The sequence below is a fragment of the Equus quagga genome, chromosome 18, assembly GCF_021613505.1.
Source record: "Equus quagga isolate Etosha38 chromosome 18, UCLA_HA_Equagga_1.0, whole genome shotgun sequence".
In the NCBI taxonomy this organism is placed as follows: Eukaryota; Metazoa; Chordata; class Mammalia; order Perissodactyla; family Equidae; genus Equus; species Equus quagga.
The window spans coordinates 39,221,805-39,241,565 of record NC_060284.1 but is presented as its reverse complement, the minus strand read 5'-3'; the positions used below and the strand labels follow the sequence as shown (position 1 = coordinate 39,241,565).

Below are 19,761 nucleotides of genomic sequence, written 5' to 3'. Positions count from 1 at the left end.
TTGGAATGCCAAGGAAAAAACTGTCGACTGAGAAGAGGCAGGGGTGGGGAGCATGAAAATTTAAAGCAAGGGCAGAAGGGGAATGTTTGAAGGCAAAGAAATAGCAGAAGAGATCTAGGAAGACAAGCAGGAGAGAGCAAATTTAGAGAAGACTGACTTGTCCAAACAAATGTCAAAATGGAGCCTAAACCCCACTGAAGGACAGAGGAAGTCACTGAACTTTAACCTAAGAAGCATCTAGTACAATGTGCAGTCCTTGGAGTCAAGATATACCTGGGCTCATATCCTCCTTCCTACCCTTTCCAGCTGTGTAAAACTTAAACAAGATGCTTTCCATCAGTAGTCATAAGATTCCACATCAGTAAAACGAAAAGAGTAGCATCTACCTTATAAGATTGTTGTGAGTTAAGAATGAACTAATGCATGTTAAAGCATTTAGGAAATTGTCTGGATAAGGACACACATGTGTAGACCTGGGGATATATAAATTGGTCAATGCAAACTTAATACCAGAGACAATAATAGAACAATCATCAAATTACTTTTCATCACTCAGAGGAGACCTACATATTGTGCAACAATTCAAGCTGGATTTCTGAACAAACAAATAATGGCAACGTCAGATCAATTTAATTTTCTTTCTCTGAAGAATATTAGACCATGTACGTAAGACGAAAGTGAAAGATTGAATATGGCTGAACTAGCTGGGCTTTCTATCTGTCTCCATGAAATTTCTGTCACTAGGGTGAAGAAATTGGTTAGAGCAGCATGTCCCCAAGAGTGTTTTATAGAAAGTTATTAAGTGTTTCATGAACAATTAAGTTTGGGAAACACAAGATAAAATAGGTTACTTTACTACAGGATTTTCAAATGTTTGAAATAAGGTAACAAGAATCTCTAAGAGTCAGTATAGTGTAAAACATTTTCCAAACTTATTTGGCCATGGAATTCCTCTAAGGGTCATAGAGCACAGTTAGGGGAGCAGAAGTGTAGATGTGGATGGAGTTACAGGTCCTAAAGGGTGATTACTAAGTTTTCAGCATCTATTTGTAGAAAAATATTCTGTGCTAGTTCACAGGGATCAGAATTTAAAGAGGTGTTACTTAATAGATATATATATATATGGCTTTAAAGGACCAAAAAACCACCCTGGGTCGTGAATAAAAAGCATGATGAGGGGCTGGCCCCGTGGCCGAGTGGTTAAGTTCGCGCACTCCGCAGCAGGCGGCCCAGTGTTTCGTTGGTTCGAATCCTGGGCGCGGACATGGCACTGCTCATCAGACCACGCTGAGGCAGCGTCTCACATGCCACAACTAGAAGAACCCACAACGAAGAATACACAACTATGTACCGGGGGGCTTTGGGGAGAAAAAGGAAAAAAAAAATAAAATCTTTAAAAAAAAAAAAAAGCATGATGAATAAAAATATCATCATAAGAGTTATTACTTCTGCCTCTGTCAAGTCTACTGTAGCGAAAAGCATAGGGAAATGTGATGTGTCTCACAGATTGGGGTGGCTATTTTAGAGTGTTGGGGCTCTGTATTCTTCTCCCCTGGTTCTACATGCTCCATACAAAAGTAGCCTTTGAGTTGCTCCAGAATTCAGGACTTCCAAAGGCATATGATTCCCAGCAACGTCCCAGTTTAGGGTACCTCTGAGTGATGGGCTGAGGTCTTTGAAGGCGGATCTTATAATTTCCTGGTTTAATGAAGGTCTCTTAGTTCTTTTGCTAAGAGTGTGCAGGAACTGACCTTCTGATTCAAAAATTATCTTGGCTGCTTGAGATTCTGCTAAATCCAAAGAATATTTAATACAGGTGGCATTTATAGGCCAGGGAGAAATTGATGCTGAGGGATCAGGGGCTGCAGCCATTCCTTTTTTACTTCTTAGGTTTTGTCATCTTGTGTTAGCATACGGCATATCCTAAGTGTCCCTCTTAAATAACTGACTTGTAATGCACCAGCTAGAGTCATGCATGAGTGTGTGTGCACATGTGTGTAAGAAAACGCCAATATGAAATGTAAATGCTAACAGTGCTGGAAGTCCTGTGCTTGGCTTGAATTTCCACACGAAAAAATTAAGAGAAATTCCAGAGCAAGCAATCAGGTAAGAGACATGGAAAATTTATCACATGAAAAATGGAGTTGATGATGATAACCTGGAGAAGAAAAGAAACTGGGGTCAATATAGACCTTTTACCACTTAAAAAGAAAAAAATGGTTGAAATCAGGAGACACTTAATATTAAGAAATAACTTTTATAATAATCAAAAGTGTCCAATAATGGACAAGTCTGCCTTAAGAAAAAAATCCTAAAAATAAAATTATTTTTGAACACTTATTTTGTGACAGGTGTTATGCTAAACACATCACATGCATTAGCTTATTCAGTTCTCTCAAAATCCCTATGAGCTAAAAACTGTTACTATCCTCACGTTACAGACAGGAAACTGAGTGTTGGAGAGGTTACTTAACTTTTTCAAAGTCACATAGAGACTGAATGGATGATCTGGCATTTGATCCTGGAAGCCATGCACTAAACCAGCAAATTGCTTACTTTCATCCTTGGATGTTTTAAAGCACAGCATGGTGTGTCAGAGATTTAGTTTAAGGGGTCTTTCCATTGCAAGACTGGACCATTGCAGATAACCTCTAAAACTGTTTGTTTAATTTCTGCCATACTGAGGACTAAAACATTGAATTGAACCTCCTTGGCCATTGTGTCCATCTGTCACTTTCCTATTTTTTTTGGTGAGGGAGATTGTCCCTAAGCTAACATCTGTTGCCAATCTTCCTCTTTTTGCTTGAAGGAGAATGTCCGTGAGCTAACATCTGTGCCAATCTTCCTCCATTTTGTATACGGGACACCGCCACAGCATGGCTTGCTGAGCCATGTGTAGGTCTGTGCCCTGGAGTGGAACCAGTGAACCTCGGTCCACCGAAGCAGAGCGCATGAACTTAACCACTACGCCACCAGGCTGGCCCCAATCACTTTCCTATTTTAACAGAGATGTGGAAAAGTCCAAAAGTCTAGAGAAGACAGTAAAACGCTAAAGCATGGATAGACAATGGAACCTACAAGGAAAACTGAAAGAGGTACATTCCTTTGGCTCGGGAGTGATCTACAATATGCAAAAGGCTCGGGGTTTATGAGTCGTTTCTACAGAGAATATAACTAAAAATCCATTTCAGTGAAAGAGTTCGGCTGGCATCACAAGGTCTTCCCAGTGAAAATGTCTTGAAATAAACAAGACTTGGAAGCACAGTCATGGGTAGAATAAGAACAGGGCCATGTTAGAATAGAAGCCAGAGCCATCAACAGCAGTCCAGCCAGCCTCCTTTCTGGTAGTCTTGACAAGCCCTGTGGATGAGCCAGAATGCCAGCAGGTGTTTGCGAACTTCGCTCTCTTCCATCCTGTCCCACTAAAGAAGCAGCAGACGCTGAAAATGAAATTTTCATTTTGGGAAACCTTTAAACTAAATTTGACAACTCTGGTGACAGGGATTCTTAGGTAGCCAGTCACAGGGTGTCGCAACAAATAACCTCATGAGATTCCTTCTGAAATGATGTGTCTATGACCCTCAACAATCGAAGAAGGGCCATAGAGACTCCATTAACAAAATTGCCTTGAAAAACCAACGTTTCTGCTCTACAGAGCTTTAATGTATTAATTTTAGGAGTTAGACTGTCAGTTTTTTCTTTAACACAGAAACTGAGTATCCTTACAAAGAAGGATTTTTTTTTATCCTTTTGAAGGATGATTTTTTTTTCTTCTTCATAGAAACTTTATCATAATTTCATGCCCCTACACTTCATGGCTTGTTAGTCAGTCCATTACTCTTACATTTAACTTGATAAGCTCCTGGTTCTTGTGATATTAGTTTTTAGGTTTTGGCTTCTCACAGCTGCTGCTCTGAAGTGCCTGATAACATTCTTAGCCTTGCACGGAGCCAGTGGCTTCTCAAGTTCTCGTTCTCCCACTGCTCGACATCCTGCTGCTTCCGTTGCTCCTCACTTGAATGGGTCTACTCTCAACCTTTTTCTGCTTTTGAAAGAGGACAAACCTTGCGCTTTTGCAAGTGGCTAATGGGTCCATCCATGGAATCGGGCAGTTTATTCTGGAAGTAATTGCTTCTCTCCTTGAGCGTGTCAGAGCATGTTTTCCTACGGATGTTCAGAGAGATCAGTGAGACGCACACATGAGTGTTAATGGGGCATCTCTCATGGTTTGCAAACACGGATAATGCCTGTGCTCTTTCCATACACACACAAATATCCCTTTTCTTAATGTGGTACCCTCAGGCCTACAGTCATGCTCATTATCTAAAGGCCTGTACTGACAGGATCCATGCCAGGCATGACCTCAACTGCTGGAAATTGGAAAAAGCCAATCCTTTCACTGGGCAAAGTTAGGCTGTAGTGAAGGTTGGAGATGGAAGCATATTCTGGACAAAGCATCTCTCAGGTTACCCAGTATGGGAAATGAGATTGTAAACATTTAGAGAATTTCTGGAAATTGTTTATGGTTAAAATTAAGTTAGAATTGGGAGTTTTAAATGCCTTTTATAGGAAATTAATTTGGGGCAGGAAAAAAGGCACCTCCTGTTTCATCCACTTAGAAAAAATTTCTCCTGTCATTTCCATCCTTTCCTACCACATTTGATGTGAATTTTGGAAGACTGAATTTAACAGATGACCTAAGTGCTAAAATGTGCTTGTAAGTGGTAAAATAGGGACTAAAGCTTTAGCTGCATTTTTGAAGAGGAATGGTAATACAACAGGTAAGAGGAGTAAAAGCACAAATGCAAGTGAAATTAAGAGGAACTATCAGCTCATCGTGCACAAAATATGGTGTTACCGAGCAGTTACTCACAGGTATTTGCAGTGCCTTTGGGGATGGGGAGATACGAGCCTGGACTCCAAGGTCGGCCCTGATAATTCTTCTTGCATTTCCCACAGTCTGGACCTGTAGTGTTGTGCTCACATTCACAGGTCAATTTGCTGTTGTCATACACACACACAGTGGCATGGAGATTACACTTGCACCTAGGCAGAGGAGAGACAAGAGTTCGTTGTAAGTCAAGTTGGTCTCAGCGATCATTGAGGCTTTACTCCATCTATCTCTCTGGGTTGTGGCTCACACTCTGCAGTGCTTCAGTGCTACATAGAGGCTCTTGGGAAACTGCAGATTTGCAGGCCCCACCCTCAGAATCTTTTCAACACGGGCTCTTGGGAGGGTGGGTGGTGGGGGTGATTACCATGCAGCCTGTTCTCACACCACACTGAGGAATCTTAATACTAGTCAGTCAATTCAGTGGGGGACCTGAAGCTCCCAGGAGACAAGTGTACTCTGAAATTAAGGGTTTCCCAACAGATATCCAAAATATTGCCACTAGTGATAGGTCTTTCTGTGATATTATCAAATCTAGGACAATTCCATTTTGGGTTTCATGAACAATGTTATCTTCTGTTTTCCCTTAAATCAGAAGGAAAATTCTTATTTGCTTAAAAAGAAAGATAACTTTTAAGACAGTAGGCTATTCAGACTTATTCTTATAGATCCCAAGAGGTTATAAACAGGCATTCTCATTCTAAGCTCTGAAATGACATTTCCTTAGATCGGGAGACTTTTTCCACCAAGTCCTCTAACCAACCCAAGTAGTCTTCAGACTTCCCACTCACGGCACAAACGGTGATCCCAAAGGTCTCTCAAAAATGGGTCAGATGACTCAGACAAAAGATGCTTAGAATGCTAGAAAATAAAAACCTGTGTGTGGCAGGGGTTTGAAGTCATTAGCAAAGGCCTTTGGTGCCCATGAATAAAGATGTGATGCATGAGAGGCAACAATGGAATATGCAATTTCCACAAAAATACATTCCTATATCTGAAGTCTTGGATTGTAAAATTGAAAAGACCAATGTGATAGTTGTTGAGGCAGCAGCTTACAAATTGTAACACATCAAGCACGGGCTGCATCCTTTGGAAAAGTAAAAGCTAGGTTGAAAGAATGACCATGACCAGAGGTCAGAACAACGTATGTGGGAAGAGATGTGTCCACTCAAAGGAGAGAACCCAGTCTCCCAGGCTGGGGAATACAGGACCAAAGTCTGTCAGAGTCAGAACACGAAAATGTTATATGGATGTGTGGGTGCACGTGCGTGTGTGCATGTGTGTGTTTCTAAATGAACCTGGCCTCTTCCAGGAACTAGGACAAAAATATAGAAAGCCAAGTTTCACAAAAACAAACAAATATTGTGGTGTTTTACATTTGTTTTCTTTTGTGGCAGATGTCATGAATTGGGGAAAGTAACAATACTCTTTCTTAGGTAGGAAAATAAGATTCTTTAACAATTGATGTTGGTTTCTGTAATGTCTATAAGCAACATCTGAGTTTCCCTTTTGTGCATCAGTGATCTGCTTGGAACACTGACCCATACTTATGGCGAGGAAGCAGAGGGATGGCTAAGACTATTACTGAGAGCTGCTGGGCTCTCTTCTAACTAAAAGGTTTAGCCCCTAAAACAATGCACCCCTCAAGCCTCCCTGGGTAAGGCAAAGCCTCAGCTTCCTCAGGGGTCTACCACACTTTGTAATACTTGTAGATACACTCTGCCCTCTATATAGTTATGAATTGTAATAAGCTGCAAAGCTACTATTTAAACAATACACATTCAACTTAGATAAACAGAATCTTTAAAAATTAACACTTGTACAATCTCTTAAAAAGATAAGAGAAAACATAACTCACTTAATTGAAATAGACAGTGTTTAATTTATGAGCTGGGTCTTATAACAATCTCCTATATGCAAGGAGTTACTTATGCTAAGTTGCTTATGAAAGGATCTTTCTCCTTTCCCAACATTAGCACCTTTATTTAGGGGTGTGTTTATATATGGAAGATGTTTGAACCTAAGTGATAGAAGCCCCAGTTTATACTGACTTAACACCCTTTATCTGGTGTTAAAAATTCCAAATGAGGAAATGAACAATGTGACCCCAAAGAAGATGCTGGTTTCATGTGTGAAGACCAAGAATGCAAGTAGTGATTGTAAACTGGATTATATATCTTGTAACTCTTAATACTTTCATACTTGTAGTCACTCTGAGTTTCAGGCAATTTCCATTCTAAAGACTATATTCACTGAGAAATATTCTTTGAATAACAAAAGGAGGTAAAAGAAGAATAGATGAATGGTTAGTATTTATTTTTCTCAGATTTCTTCCAATTAATGGCTCCTCCTCATCTGTCGAAAAGCTTATTAATCATTCAAGGCTCAACTCAATTCATAACTCTTCTCCGAAATCTGTCCTGACCACTGTAGACACCCTGAGCTCTACACTTCTGATTTCTTTAAATGCTTCTGTGTTGGGTTTGGTTGGTTGTTAGTTAACACTCTTCGGGCTTTTAAAATTTTTACTTGCTGAATAAATCTCTACTATCTTAAGGGGGGGGAAATATCCACCTTGTACCCTCATCTTCTTGCCAGCTACCTGTTTAACACTTCCTTCTCTTATCTTGAAGTTTTTATACATGCCATCTCTGTTTTCTCATCAACCACTCCTCGCTGTTTCCAACTAACCACAGCCTCTTTTGCCAAGATCACCCATGACCTCCTTGTCGAAAATCCAATGGCTACTTTGTCTTGCCTTATTTGACCCCTAAGGGGATTTGACTCTGTGGACCACTCTCTTTCTGCTAACACACTCTCTTCACTGGATTCTCAAGCTTGATTTCAGAACCCTCTTCTGCTGTGTGTTCTCTTCATGTGCTGTTCTTTGGCTTCTGGCCAGTGTAGTCAGCCTAAGTGACTCTCCTTGGGTACTCTGAGCCAGGTTGTCCTTTCAGTTTCCTCTGTGGTCCTTAGGTGCCTTTGAGTTATAGGCCTTTTAAATCCAATTCGCATCATTTTTTTGCCCAGAGAAAATAAACATATGCAAAATAAGCTCAAACATTTGAAAACATTTTAGGAGATTCAGAGATTCTCTGTTACCTGTTGGGATCCATAGTACCCGCTCCCTCCATTACCACCAGGTGAAGACTATCTCACCAACATGTTGATAAGTCCTGGATCTGTGTCTCCATCATGGAGATTTCCCCTGGGAATATGAAACTCAACATATCCAAAACGGAATTCCTTGGCTTCTCTCCCTCACATACTTCTCCTTCTGTGTTTTCTGTCTCAGCAAATTCCATCACCTTCCCGTCAGTTGGTCAAGAATAACTCTTCCCTCTTCCTTTCCTATCACATCTAATTTGTCATTACTCAGTCCCTCACCAAGTTCGGAGATCCGTCCTCCTTAATTACTTTAGTCACGCCTACTGCCCTAGTTGAGATCATCATCATCTTTGATCTGGTTTATTACAATGGCTTCTAAACACACCTGATTGTCTCCATTCACAGTGCTCTCTAGCCCAATCTCAAAACAATCATTTACATAAATTATTTGGGCCTGCATGGCTTAGAACCATTGAAAGATTTCCCATTATGTGCAGAATAGAGTCCAAGTTCTATACCATGGCCTACAAGTCCCTTTGAAATCTATGTCTTGTCCCTTCTCCAGCCTCATCTGCACCACTACCAATTCTACACTTAGTTCCTCAAACTTTGCCTTCAGGCAATCCTATAAGCAGTTCCTTCTGCCTAGAACATTCTACTCTCGTACCTCCACTTCTTTTTTTTTTTTTTTTTTAAAGATTTTACTTTTTCCTTTTTCTCCCCAAAGCCCCCCGGTACATAGTTGTGTATTCTTCGCTGTGCGTTCTTCTAGTTGTGGCATGTGGGACGCTGCCTCAGCGTGGTCTGATGAGCAGTGCCATGTCCGCGCCCAGGATTCGAATTAACGAAACACTGGGCCGCCTGCAGCGGAGTGCGTGAACTTAACCACTAGGCCACGGGGCCAGCCCCACGTACCTCCACTTCTTTTATCTGCAAAATTCTTACCATTTAAGGGTCAGCTTGGAAATCTCAGTGTCTGGTTCCTAGTTGACATTCAAAGGACATCTGCTGATCAGCTATCTGAAGGCTTCTCTGAATGCCCAGAATGCCCTTCCCGTGTGCTCCTCTGACACTTGAAAAGGCCAGTCACATGATAAGTGCGCACTATCAGTGCTATAGACGTAGAATGTATTGTGACTGCTTATACTTCTGTTGTCCTCACTGTTGTGGGAGCACCTGGGAGCAGTGGTCATGTTTACCTTACTTATTGTAACATCTCTAGCACGTGTCAAAGTGCTTGGCACATAATAAGTGCTTAAAAAATATTTGACCAATAAACAAATGACTAAAAAACAGGTAAACGCCTTGAAAGCAGAAACTTCATGTGCCTGTTTTACTATGCCCAGCATAATTGACTAAAAATAGAGAAATAATAGGCATTACTAAACACTCCATGATGTGTGCTGGAAACTACCACATGCCCTCATCATTGGTTTTCATAACTAATCTTGTAATAGGCAAAGGAAACTCTATAAAATTGGTAGAACTTGTAAAGCTAATTTAATTTAATTTAAACTCCAGAGGATTTGCCAAATGCCTGAAATTAACACAAGAGCTATCCTAAAAAAACGCCTGAAAGACCCAGAAGAACACAGCTTAGAGGAGAGAAAAAACAAAGCATTTGTGTAGCGTAGTTATTCTGGAATGTGCATCTTTTAGCTTCAACTTCTCATGCAAGGATGAACCCCCCAGTTCAGCTGAAGTTTGGCAGAGCGTTGCTTGGGCACTGGCTAAAACTATAACTTCTCCAACAGTAAATCTGCTGACCGAGCTCAGCTTCTGGGCTGTCTTTCCTCAGTCATTGTCACAATTCCGTGCCAGGGCTGAGCATGCGAAAGTGGATGCTGAGGCACCACGACACTGGCCTGTATTTGGAAATGACTCCCTTTCATTTTCCACAGCTCAGTTTATTCTCGTCACTCCATTCCAATCAGACGCTAAAATCCTTTATTTAGAGCCCCTGCCAGAGTGGCTTTTCCTCCAACGGAAAAAAATGGATTTCACAATGCTGGGAGATTGCTCTCAATTCCTCATGTTATGACCCCTGGCCTTGTGATGGGGTGGAGGGCAGATTTCTGTGACATCCACTTGTCTCTGACAGATTCATTATCCATTTCCATGGCCATCGAGCTCCCACGTCCACCATCACATTAGGTGGGGGAGGAACTGTACGAGTGGAGACTAACAGGCTTTGCTAGCAGTCAAATATCTGATGTTCTGGAGAGCTAAGCCTGTTCATTGATTCTGTTTACACACACAGAACTCACACCAAGACACTGCAGATAGAGCTAATTGACTTGTTTGTCCCTTGAAGATCCACTTGTGTGTAAGTAACAAACTGCACACAGTCAAATAAGGGCATTGCTAAGACAGAAAAAAAAAAGTGAGCTCTATTCTGTGATGCAAACTTCATGAAAACCAGTGTGTTCTTGCTTTCAACCAGGTCTGCACTTCCTGTATTTTAGTGACCAGCTGTCAGGAGTCAATTTAATCTTGCTTATAAAAAGGCTCCAACATTTAGATCTGTGCACCTGCCAGTAGGTATGAAAAACCCATACGGTCTGCCTTTTTTTTTTTTTTTTTCATAATTTAATATATTTATTCTGGGAAGCATGTTATCCACCAGAATTTCCTGTGAGTTAGAGGTCTGTATATATAGTCTATTACTGGTGTTTCAAATAGAGATACTGAGACAAAGAAGATCAAAGCTGGCACTTTGTGAAGCAAAACAGGAAGGGGCACCTGGCACGGCAGAGTTTTGGCTACTTTTGTACCATGAAGAGAATGAAGTTCAAGCATCAGGGCCCTTCCGAGACCTTGGGAAGGATCTTAGCAATGTGTTCACGTGGTCATATGCTTTTGCATAATTTTCACAAATAAGATATTGTTGTATTTTTTAAATTAATGAAGGTCTTTCCTTAATGAGCATCCCTGCCCCCCAACCCCGCCAAAGGGCGTAAGTGTCTGGTACCACGACCCCTGGGTCAGCCTTTTGTTGCATCCTCTGCGTTGGATTGGCACTGGTTACACAAATGCTTTTAGAAAATGAGTTAGCACCAATAGCAGAGCTTTGTAGATATCTTTTTCAAAAAGTGATAAATTATCAAATACCTCTCATGTGCTTTCCTGCATGTGCAGCCCCTCGACTTTTCTCTTTTCACTTTGACACATGAAGTTATTTCCACCTCCACATATTATTTGAAATGGGAGCTTTGCAGCAATATGACTTAGAGATTATGAGTTATGATGCTGGAATTGGACAGCCTGGGTTCAAATCCCGCCTTTGCCCTTACTTGCTGTGAGCCCAGGAATGAGTGACTTAACAAAGAAACCGAGCTAACCTTGACTGAATACTTCTAAGCACCTGGCATTGTGCTGGGTGTTCTTTGCATATTTCACACATTATTTCGTACAAACTTGAAAATAATCCCATGAAATTGGCACTAATTATAGATGATGTGTTTGATTATTGAGGAGCTAGGAAATACACATCACCCAGCTAGGATGAGAAGGAGCAGGGATTCAGACTGTGGGCAGCCAGCCTCCAGAACTCTGCTCTTCCACTGCAGAAGGCATGCTGTCTTCCTAAGTATGGCAAGGCTTCAGCTGCCACAGTGACCACAGAGACAAGAAATGGGTATGTTTCAAAGAAAGGTTTTGGAGATTGAATGAGATAATTCATGCATACCCTTAGTATAGTATCTGATACAAAGTTACTAATAAATTTTCGTTTCAATTATTACTATTATTTCTGTAGTTACTACCTCTACTACTACTACTGAAATGGGCTATCTGATTCATTCTGTAAGCCTTAATTAATTAATAACATATTCTGTGGATAGCGCTGTAAGAGGTCTCATGGGATTCAAAAAGAAGACAATACAGAGTCATAATCTCCAAGAACACACAATCTGTTGAGTAAAGATGATGAAACATAGATAGACTAACTACAGACCATAAAGAGAGTAATACTCGACCTAACCGTGACACGACAGGGAAGTACGGTGGTAACATCGACTTGTCTCTACATTGATGATGTATTTGCACTAAACAGTCACGGGGACAGCCCCTATCCTGAAGGCGTATGGAAGAAAAAAACCAAAACTTACCAAGGCTCACCATTTACTTGGAACTCTAAGAGATGCTTTATGTACATATTTCAGCTCTTCCTCATTACCACTCTGAGAAGAGGTACAAGTTTCTGTAATTTACAGATGTGGAAAGTGGCTGAGAGCAGTAAAATAACTTGCTCAAAGAAACACATTGCTGGTAAGTGGTAGCCAAGAGTCACTTTCAAAGGCTGGGCTCTTTCAAGGACATCACTTTATTTAAGGCGGAACAAAGCAAACTGATTCAAGGAGAATTAGTCCTGTGGTTCTAAACAGCGATATTAATACTTCAACACTTGCTACTCAAAGTGTGGTCCATGGATCAGCAGCTTCAGGATTACCGGATGTCTTGTTAAAATCTCAGACCTCCCCCAGACTTACTGAATAAGAATCTGCATTGTAACCAGAGCCTCAGGTGGTTTATACACACAGTCAGGCTTGAGAAGCACTGCTGAGTTCACTGGAGTGTCAAAGTCCTGTTGAGCAGGAAAACCAAAATCATGGGAGTGGTCCTCATGCAAACCTTCTCCTTTCCACCAGTATTCTGTTTGGAAATCTTTGGCCTAAATCTGACTAGCACTAAGGTTCTAGCTGTACCCACAAACTGGATTGACCATTTTGTTTGTAAATTCTGTCAAATATACTGATCAGCATATTCATATAAAAATTAAACAATTTAACTATCTTAAAACTTGTTTATACTTATTAGTCAAAATGGTATTTATATCCAGAATATATAAGGAACCCTTACAACTCAATAATAAAATAACAATCCAATTAGAAAATGGGCAAAGGATCTGAATAGAGATTTCTCTAAAGAAGATATGGCCAATAAGCACATGAAACGATGTTCAACATCATTAGTCACTAGGAAACTGCAAATTAAAACCAAGTGAGATATGACCTTACACTATTAGAATAGCTATTATCAAAAAGACAAGAAATGACAAGTGTTGGAGAGGATGTGGAGAAAAGGGAACACTGTTGGTGGGAAAGTAAACTTGTGTAGCCACTATGGAAAACAGTATGGAGAGTCCTCAAAAAATTAAGACTAGAACTACCATATGATCCAGCTATTCCACTTCTGAGTATTTATCCAAAGAATACAAAAATACTAATTCGAAAAGATATATGTACCCTTCTGTTCATTGCAGCATTATTTACGATAGCCAAGATAAGGAAACAACCTATGTGTCCATTGATGGATAAATGGATAAAGACGATGTGGGATATATACACACACTAGAGTACTACTCAGCCATAAAAAAGAATGAAATCTTGCCATTCGCTACAACATGGATGGACCTAGAGGGTATTATGCTAAGTGAAATAAGCCAGACATAGAAAGACAAATATCACACATTTTCACTCATATGTGGAATCCAAAAAAAACAACACCTGACAACAACAAGTATGAACAAGCAAAACAAGATAAAAACAAACTCAGAGAACAGATTGGTGGTTACCAGAGGGCAAGGGGGTTGGGAGGTTGGAAAAATGGGTGAAGGCGGTCAATTGTATGGTGATGGATGGTGACCAGATTTTTGGTAGTGGATCATTCTGTAGTATATACAGATGTCAAGGTATAATGTTGTACACCTGAAACTTATGTAGTGTTATATACCAATTTTACTTAAATAATAATAAAGACCTAACAATGAGATACGACTTCCCATCTACTAGGATGGTTATAATTTAAAAAAAGTGGACAATAGCAAATGTTGGCAAGGATGTGGAAAAATTGGAACCCTCAAACGTTGCTGGTAGGAATGTAAAATTGTGCCGCCACTTTGGACAACAGCTTAGTCCTTCCTCAAAAAGGTAAACCTAAAGTGACCATACACCCCAACAATTCCACTATTAGCTGTTTACCCAAGAGAACTGAAAAGATGTCCACGCAAAAATTTGTACAAAAATGTTCAATGCAGCATTATTCATAATAGTCAAAAAATAGAAACAATCCAAATGTCCATCAACTGAGGAATGGATAAATGAAGTGTAGCATATCCATACAATGGAATATTAGTTGGCAAAAAAAAAGGTCACGTACTTGCTACAACATGGATGAGCTTTGAAAATACTATGCTAAGTGAAAGAAGCCAAACACAACATTGAGGGGGGTTTTCCTCTCCTGAGCTCTGTTCTCCAAGAATTATTTTTGGAAACTGATGGGTATACACTATTTTTTTTTAAAAGCAGAGAAATGTACTGTTACACTGTTTTTTTTCTGGGAGTGTGAAATAAAAACTGAGATCTTGATAAGTTCTTCATGGACCGTGTGATCCTATGGTTTTTAAAAAGATATATAGGGCAGTTGGTTTGCTCCAAAAATTGATGGAGCAAGGACAAGAAAGCCTTCTTGTACATTTAAGCAATAAATGACCTAGACATCCCTATAGCATTTTCAAAATTCTCTAGAAGTTCCATTTAAATCTTGCTCGAAACCCTAAACCTTCCCATAGTGAAGCATCAGGTTACAGGATTCACTAAACTGCTGGCTCTTTTAGATAATATTAAAAATAGACCTTTTCTGTTTCTAAAGCTTGCCAGGGAGACTAAAGTGTCATGACTGTAAAATAAAAATAGGAGCTTATAAATTCGAGATAATGCATTGTCTGAGATGGGAGCAGGTACATGACGGTGCTCTGTGACCCGTTTACTATCCACATGGAGAATCGAGTTAGGTAAGAGGTGCTGAAAGGTAAGATACACAGCAAGATAATCATCGCAATCCGGACGGCCACTGTTCTCTGCACGACCGATTAATTTGAAGATGGGGAGGTAAAGAGCTTGTTAATTTAAAACTAAACTAATTCAAGGCCAATCAGCAATTAACAGATGCCCCTAGATGCTTAATATATGCATGGTGGATTTTTATATTCTAATTCTTTTTTGAGAAAACAGAAAATTTAGGGGTTTCCAGTCCCAGAAATACAAATGGTCATTGTTTAAGTAACTAGATTCTCTAAGAGAGGCAGGGCAACGTGGTGTTAAGAGCTTGGACTCTGGAGACCAAGGACCTGAGTTCAAGTCCTAGCTCTGCCATGAACCTGCTGGATGCCCCCAGTTGAGTCTCAGTTTCCTCTCCTGTAATATGGGACTACTATTAGGACCTGTAATAGAGGATTGCTATGAAGATTGAATAAAATAATCTGTGTAAAGTATGTATCACAGATTCTGGTAGGTAGTAATACTCAATAAATGTTAGTTATTACTATGGGAAGGTAGAGCAAGTTCATTGCTTGGCTGTCTCAGAGTTCTTCACAACCCCTTCTTTCTTGCCTTCCTCTATAAAACTCCTGGGAAAACGAAAATGGTCATTTTCCTAGGCTCCTCTGTTTCTAGAGTTGGCCATGTTATGCAGTTCTGACCAATGAGATGTGACCAATAGTCACTAGGTGGGGTGTTCAGGAAAGCTTTTTAAAAAGCTTTTAAAAACAGTATCATTCCTTTGGCTTTTTGCGCCTTTCTCTTTGCCCTTTCCTCCTTTTTCTTGTTTGTGATCCAGACTGAAATGTTAGAGGGACTTCAGGCTTTGTAGTCATGAGAATGGACGTTCCATTTAATGATGGAGTAGCGGGCAGCTAGAAGGTGACCAAGGCCTGACCATGTCCTTCTGTAACTGTATGAGCCCCCCAGCCTGCTGGCCTCTCCATGTGCTCTCACTTCGAGAATGCTAGCCTATCCTGTTTAAGACAGTCTGCTTCTCTGTTCTTGGAAACGGAATATATTTCTGATATAAGAAGCAATTATAAAGATATCTGATGTATTCAAGTTATTTTCACACATACTCGTCCATTCTGTAGTTTATGGTAACCAACTGCTTTGTGAGATTTCTTTTTTTCTCTTTACAGAACCACATAAGTGAAATATTTCTTTCACTTATTTTGTCCTTCCAATTTCATGTGAACCATACCGTGATAATTTCTTATATACTTCCTTGGATTAAAAAATATAATTCTCCTTTTTTTCTAGGAGAAACTGGGACAAAAGAAAAATAGGGCAAGGATAAACCTAAAGTTCTCTTGTACTCTGCAAAGCCACAGAGTTCAGCAAGCTCTGACTTTGGGCTGAGAGCCACCTGACACTGTGGCATTCCTTTATCATGTTAGATTGTCAGGTAAGTTTCTGAGATCTCTTAAATATGTATACTTGTCCACTTTAAAAAGGTCTTATTTCTTCAAATGGTTATATTAGAGTCTGATTAAAAATAGATCAGGCTGAATAAATAGCTTTATCACCAGGAATAAAAAAAAGTTAAACCTGTGCAAAAGAATCGACTACAGCAATCTTAGTCTATACTTTTACCTTTCAGTACAAAATTTGAGAGGAAATTGAATTAGATTCCCATGGGTGGTATGGAAAATTGGGGGAAATAACTTTCTTCTAATGCTCCCTCTTCTGAGAAATAAAATAATACCCAACAGAGAAGAGTGCACCTAGCAAAGCCTTTGTTTTTTCCCCCTTGTTTGGTGGCCTACTTTTGTTAACAAGCCTTGGAAAAGCTGAAGTTTAAAGACAAAAAAACCAGAGAGAGAGCAAAAGGGCAAAGAAAAACTCCCACCCACTAAAGGAGCCTGATCTTACTTGCTGTGACTGATGACCTGAACTGTGTCACTTACCATTAGAAACAAATGCTCTAAAGCAAAGAAACAAAGAACCCTGAGAACAGAAATGAAGAACAGCAATGAGGTCTGAAAAGATCCAACAGATCTGATGTGTTCAGGAAAAAATAACTACATAGTAGCTACTGGATTTATCGACACCGACACAATCATAGTCAATACAGGCAGCCTTTCTATGTAGATTGTTAAATTCAGAGGTGGGGTCTGTACCAAAAGTGTGAGAATATTTTAGTGAGAAGTGAAATTTAAAATAATTTAATACAGATCATGGCCATATTTTAGAGTCAAATGATAGATGATCGAGAGACCTGCATTCAACCACTAACTAGCTGATTTACCTTGGGTGGGTTATGTTGGCTTTCTGGGGCTAATTTCTTTGAAATGTGAAGGGTTTGGTCAGTGTTTGAAAAATGCGCTATCTTGTCTGCCCGACTGACTCCACTTTATGACAATATCTAAACTGTAGTGAGTATGCATGTTGTGGGTTTTGCATGCCGCAAATCCTTTCTTCCTCCTTTGGTAACAACCCTTTGGGACCACCCTTCCTCATTCTCAGGCTAAGAGGTTCAGGTGGGGGACTCTGACTTGCAACCCCAGGGGTGAGCAGAGAAGCTGGGCTCAACCTATCAATCCATTCTATCTTCTTGGACACAATAATTGGTTCTAGAATGGGAACATGACCTAATCCCTGTGAAAACTGACCCCTTTTTTTTTGCTTTTGCTGAGATTACGGGAGTAAGAAGTCCTTTTTCTTATTGTATTGCTAAACTGGTAGTAGGAAGCCTGGAACTCTTCATGGCCATCTCAGCTATGACATGGAGAATCTTGGCTTGGAGTAAAACCAAGTCAGAGAAGAGTAAAACCAAGAGTCAGGGCTAATTCCTGGTGACTTTGTGTAGCCCATGCTCTCAGCTTATCTGAATCTAGTATGTCCTGGATTCCTAGTTATGAAAGCTAAAACAGTCTCTGTTACGTTTAAGCTAGTTTGAATTGCTTTTCTATCACTTGCAACCAAAAGATTCTGACTAACACAATACATCGTGTTACTTCTCCATGACTCTACCACCTCCCAAGCTGATCGAGCTAGACTGGGTGCATAATGCCAAAGCAGTCATTATATAAATTGGTCAACAACCCTAAATTTATGGCTTGCCTTGAAAAGATGAGCTGGGCCAACCAACCAGATTTTCTTGCCAAGGATTTAGAATTAGAAAATGGAGAAACGTTATCACTAAAAGGAGGTGAATAGAATATGCCAGATAATTTCAAAATCCATTCCAGTTCTAACCCGATCCAATTCTATAAAAAGATTTTTTATTTTGTAAAATGAACAGACTTTTAAATTTAGGTGAAAACTTTTCTATTTTGGAGTTACACCTGGATTTAAATACTCCCTTGATCACTTTTAAACTGCTTAACCTTGGGCTAGTGACTTTGTTTCTCCAAGTCGAGTTCCTCATCTGTAAAACGGAGATAACAATAAGTGACTTCATTTGGTTTTACTGTGACTTTTGAATGAGATAGCATGTCGAGTGCCACTATGAACAGCTCATAAATAAACTTGATGTTTTAGTTCACATCTGACTCTCATCATCAATCATTATAAAACATTTGTTAAATACTTATAATATATAAGATCCTGTGGTTAATATTTTACTATTTTGAAGCACTGAACCACCAAAAACAAGCAAAACAGAACAAACAAAACTTTCAATGGAACAGTATCCACAGAAAGAAGGGACCTATTGTCTCAACTCAATTACTCCAGGGTCATTAGGTCTTCTCATTCTTGTTCGATACTTAACAGAAGGATGAGAAGAAACTTTGGTGGACTGTGAGGCACTGTACTGTGGAGGAAGGGGATCAGGACTCTGAGCTTCCTGAGGGCAGGCCACGGGCAGGGCTAAATCCCCAGCTCCTCACCAGGGCCTTTCATGGCACCCGGTGCAGAGCAGGCTCTTCATAAACATTTGTTGGAAGAATCATGCAATCCCATCCCCTCACTGTGGAAATGTGGAAACACAGGTTCAGAGAAATAACAACAACAACAACAATAGCAATATTAAATTAGCTAGCATTTTTTGAGCTTATTCTGTGTTTCAATGTGCATTCATAAGAATGCATTTTCCTAATGGTGTTTTATTTCATCTATATAGCAACTTTGTGAGAGATAGGTAGGCAGCTTCCCATTTTGTTATCTCTACTTTACAGATAAAGATAGCACTCAGATCTGGAGAGTTTGCATGTAGCAGGGTATAAAACCAAACTTGTTTTCATATGGAAACATAATGGTTTAGGTTTTCTCCACACATCTCCCTGCCTCTCTCTCCCTGAATCCCATTAGCAGTTCTTTAAACAAAGTAAGCCAACAGTTTTTCTCAAGTGTTTTAAAACTGAGCTCTTTCTACCCTGCTTTTAGTTGCCAAAGATTTCGACTCTGGTTTTAAAGAGTTGTCAAAGTCATTTGATAGGAAGGAAAAGAGAAGGAAACAGGGTTTTGCGTGTGAAAAGATAAAAAGTGTGTAGTAGTAAAAGTATTATTGCTCCTGCAGACAGTCCCCCGACATCCAGCTTCTTGGTCTCTTGCTTCAGTGTGCTCCGTGCTTGGTCAGCAAGTTAGACAAGCCAGAAGTGAATTAACTTCACGTAAGCAACTCTCAACCAATGAGGGATGGATGTTTGAGGATAAATACTCCAGTTTCCTTGCCTCTCAAGGAGACATTTCTGAGAACAACACCTTTATTGATTTCCCTTCCTGCTATCTTTACTCCCCATCCCCTCACAGTGCTTTCTGGAATTATTTCCCAAATACACTGTTCACATCCAAATCCATATCTCAGGGGGACCCAGGACTAGAAAGACAAAAGGGAGGAAGGTAGAGATGAGTTAGTAACTGCAAAATGGACCACAAGAAGGGACCCTATCAGATTGTCCAGGAGATGTTAGTCAAAGGAAGACATTAGCAATCAATCCCCTGCCTTCCCAGGAATAAGAAGCTCTCAACACCCATTCTCCACGGCTGTGGATC

At 40.0% G+C, this 19,761-nt stretch overlaps 1 protein-coding gene across 4 annotated transcripts in view; it reads right to left on the bottom strand.

Moving 5' to 3' along the window:
* Positions 1-19,761, bottom strand: part of NTNG1 (netrin G1) — a 313,233-nt gene that overhangs the window by 78,798 nt on the left and 214,674 nt on the right. For all 4 annotated transcript variants that reach the window (XM_046645779.1, XM_046645776.1, XM_046645778.1 and 1 more), the window contains exon 4: positions 4,874-5,046. In XM_046645779.1, the coding sequence (XP_046501735.1) occupies positions 4,874-5,046 (173 nt within the window). The remainder of the gene's footprint in view (positions 1-4,873; positions 5,047-19,761) is intronic.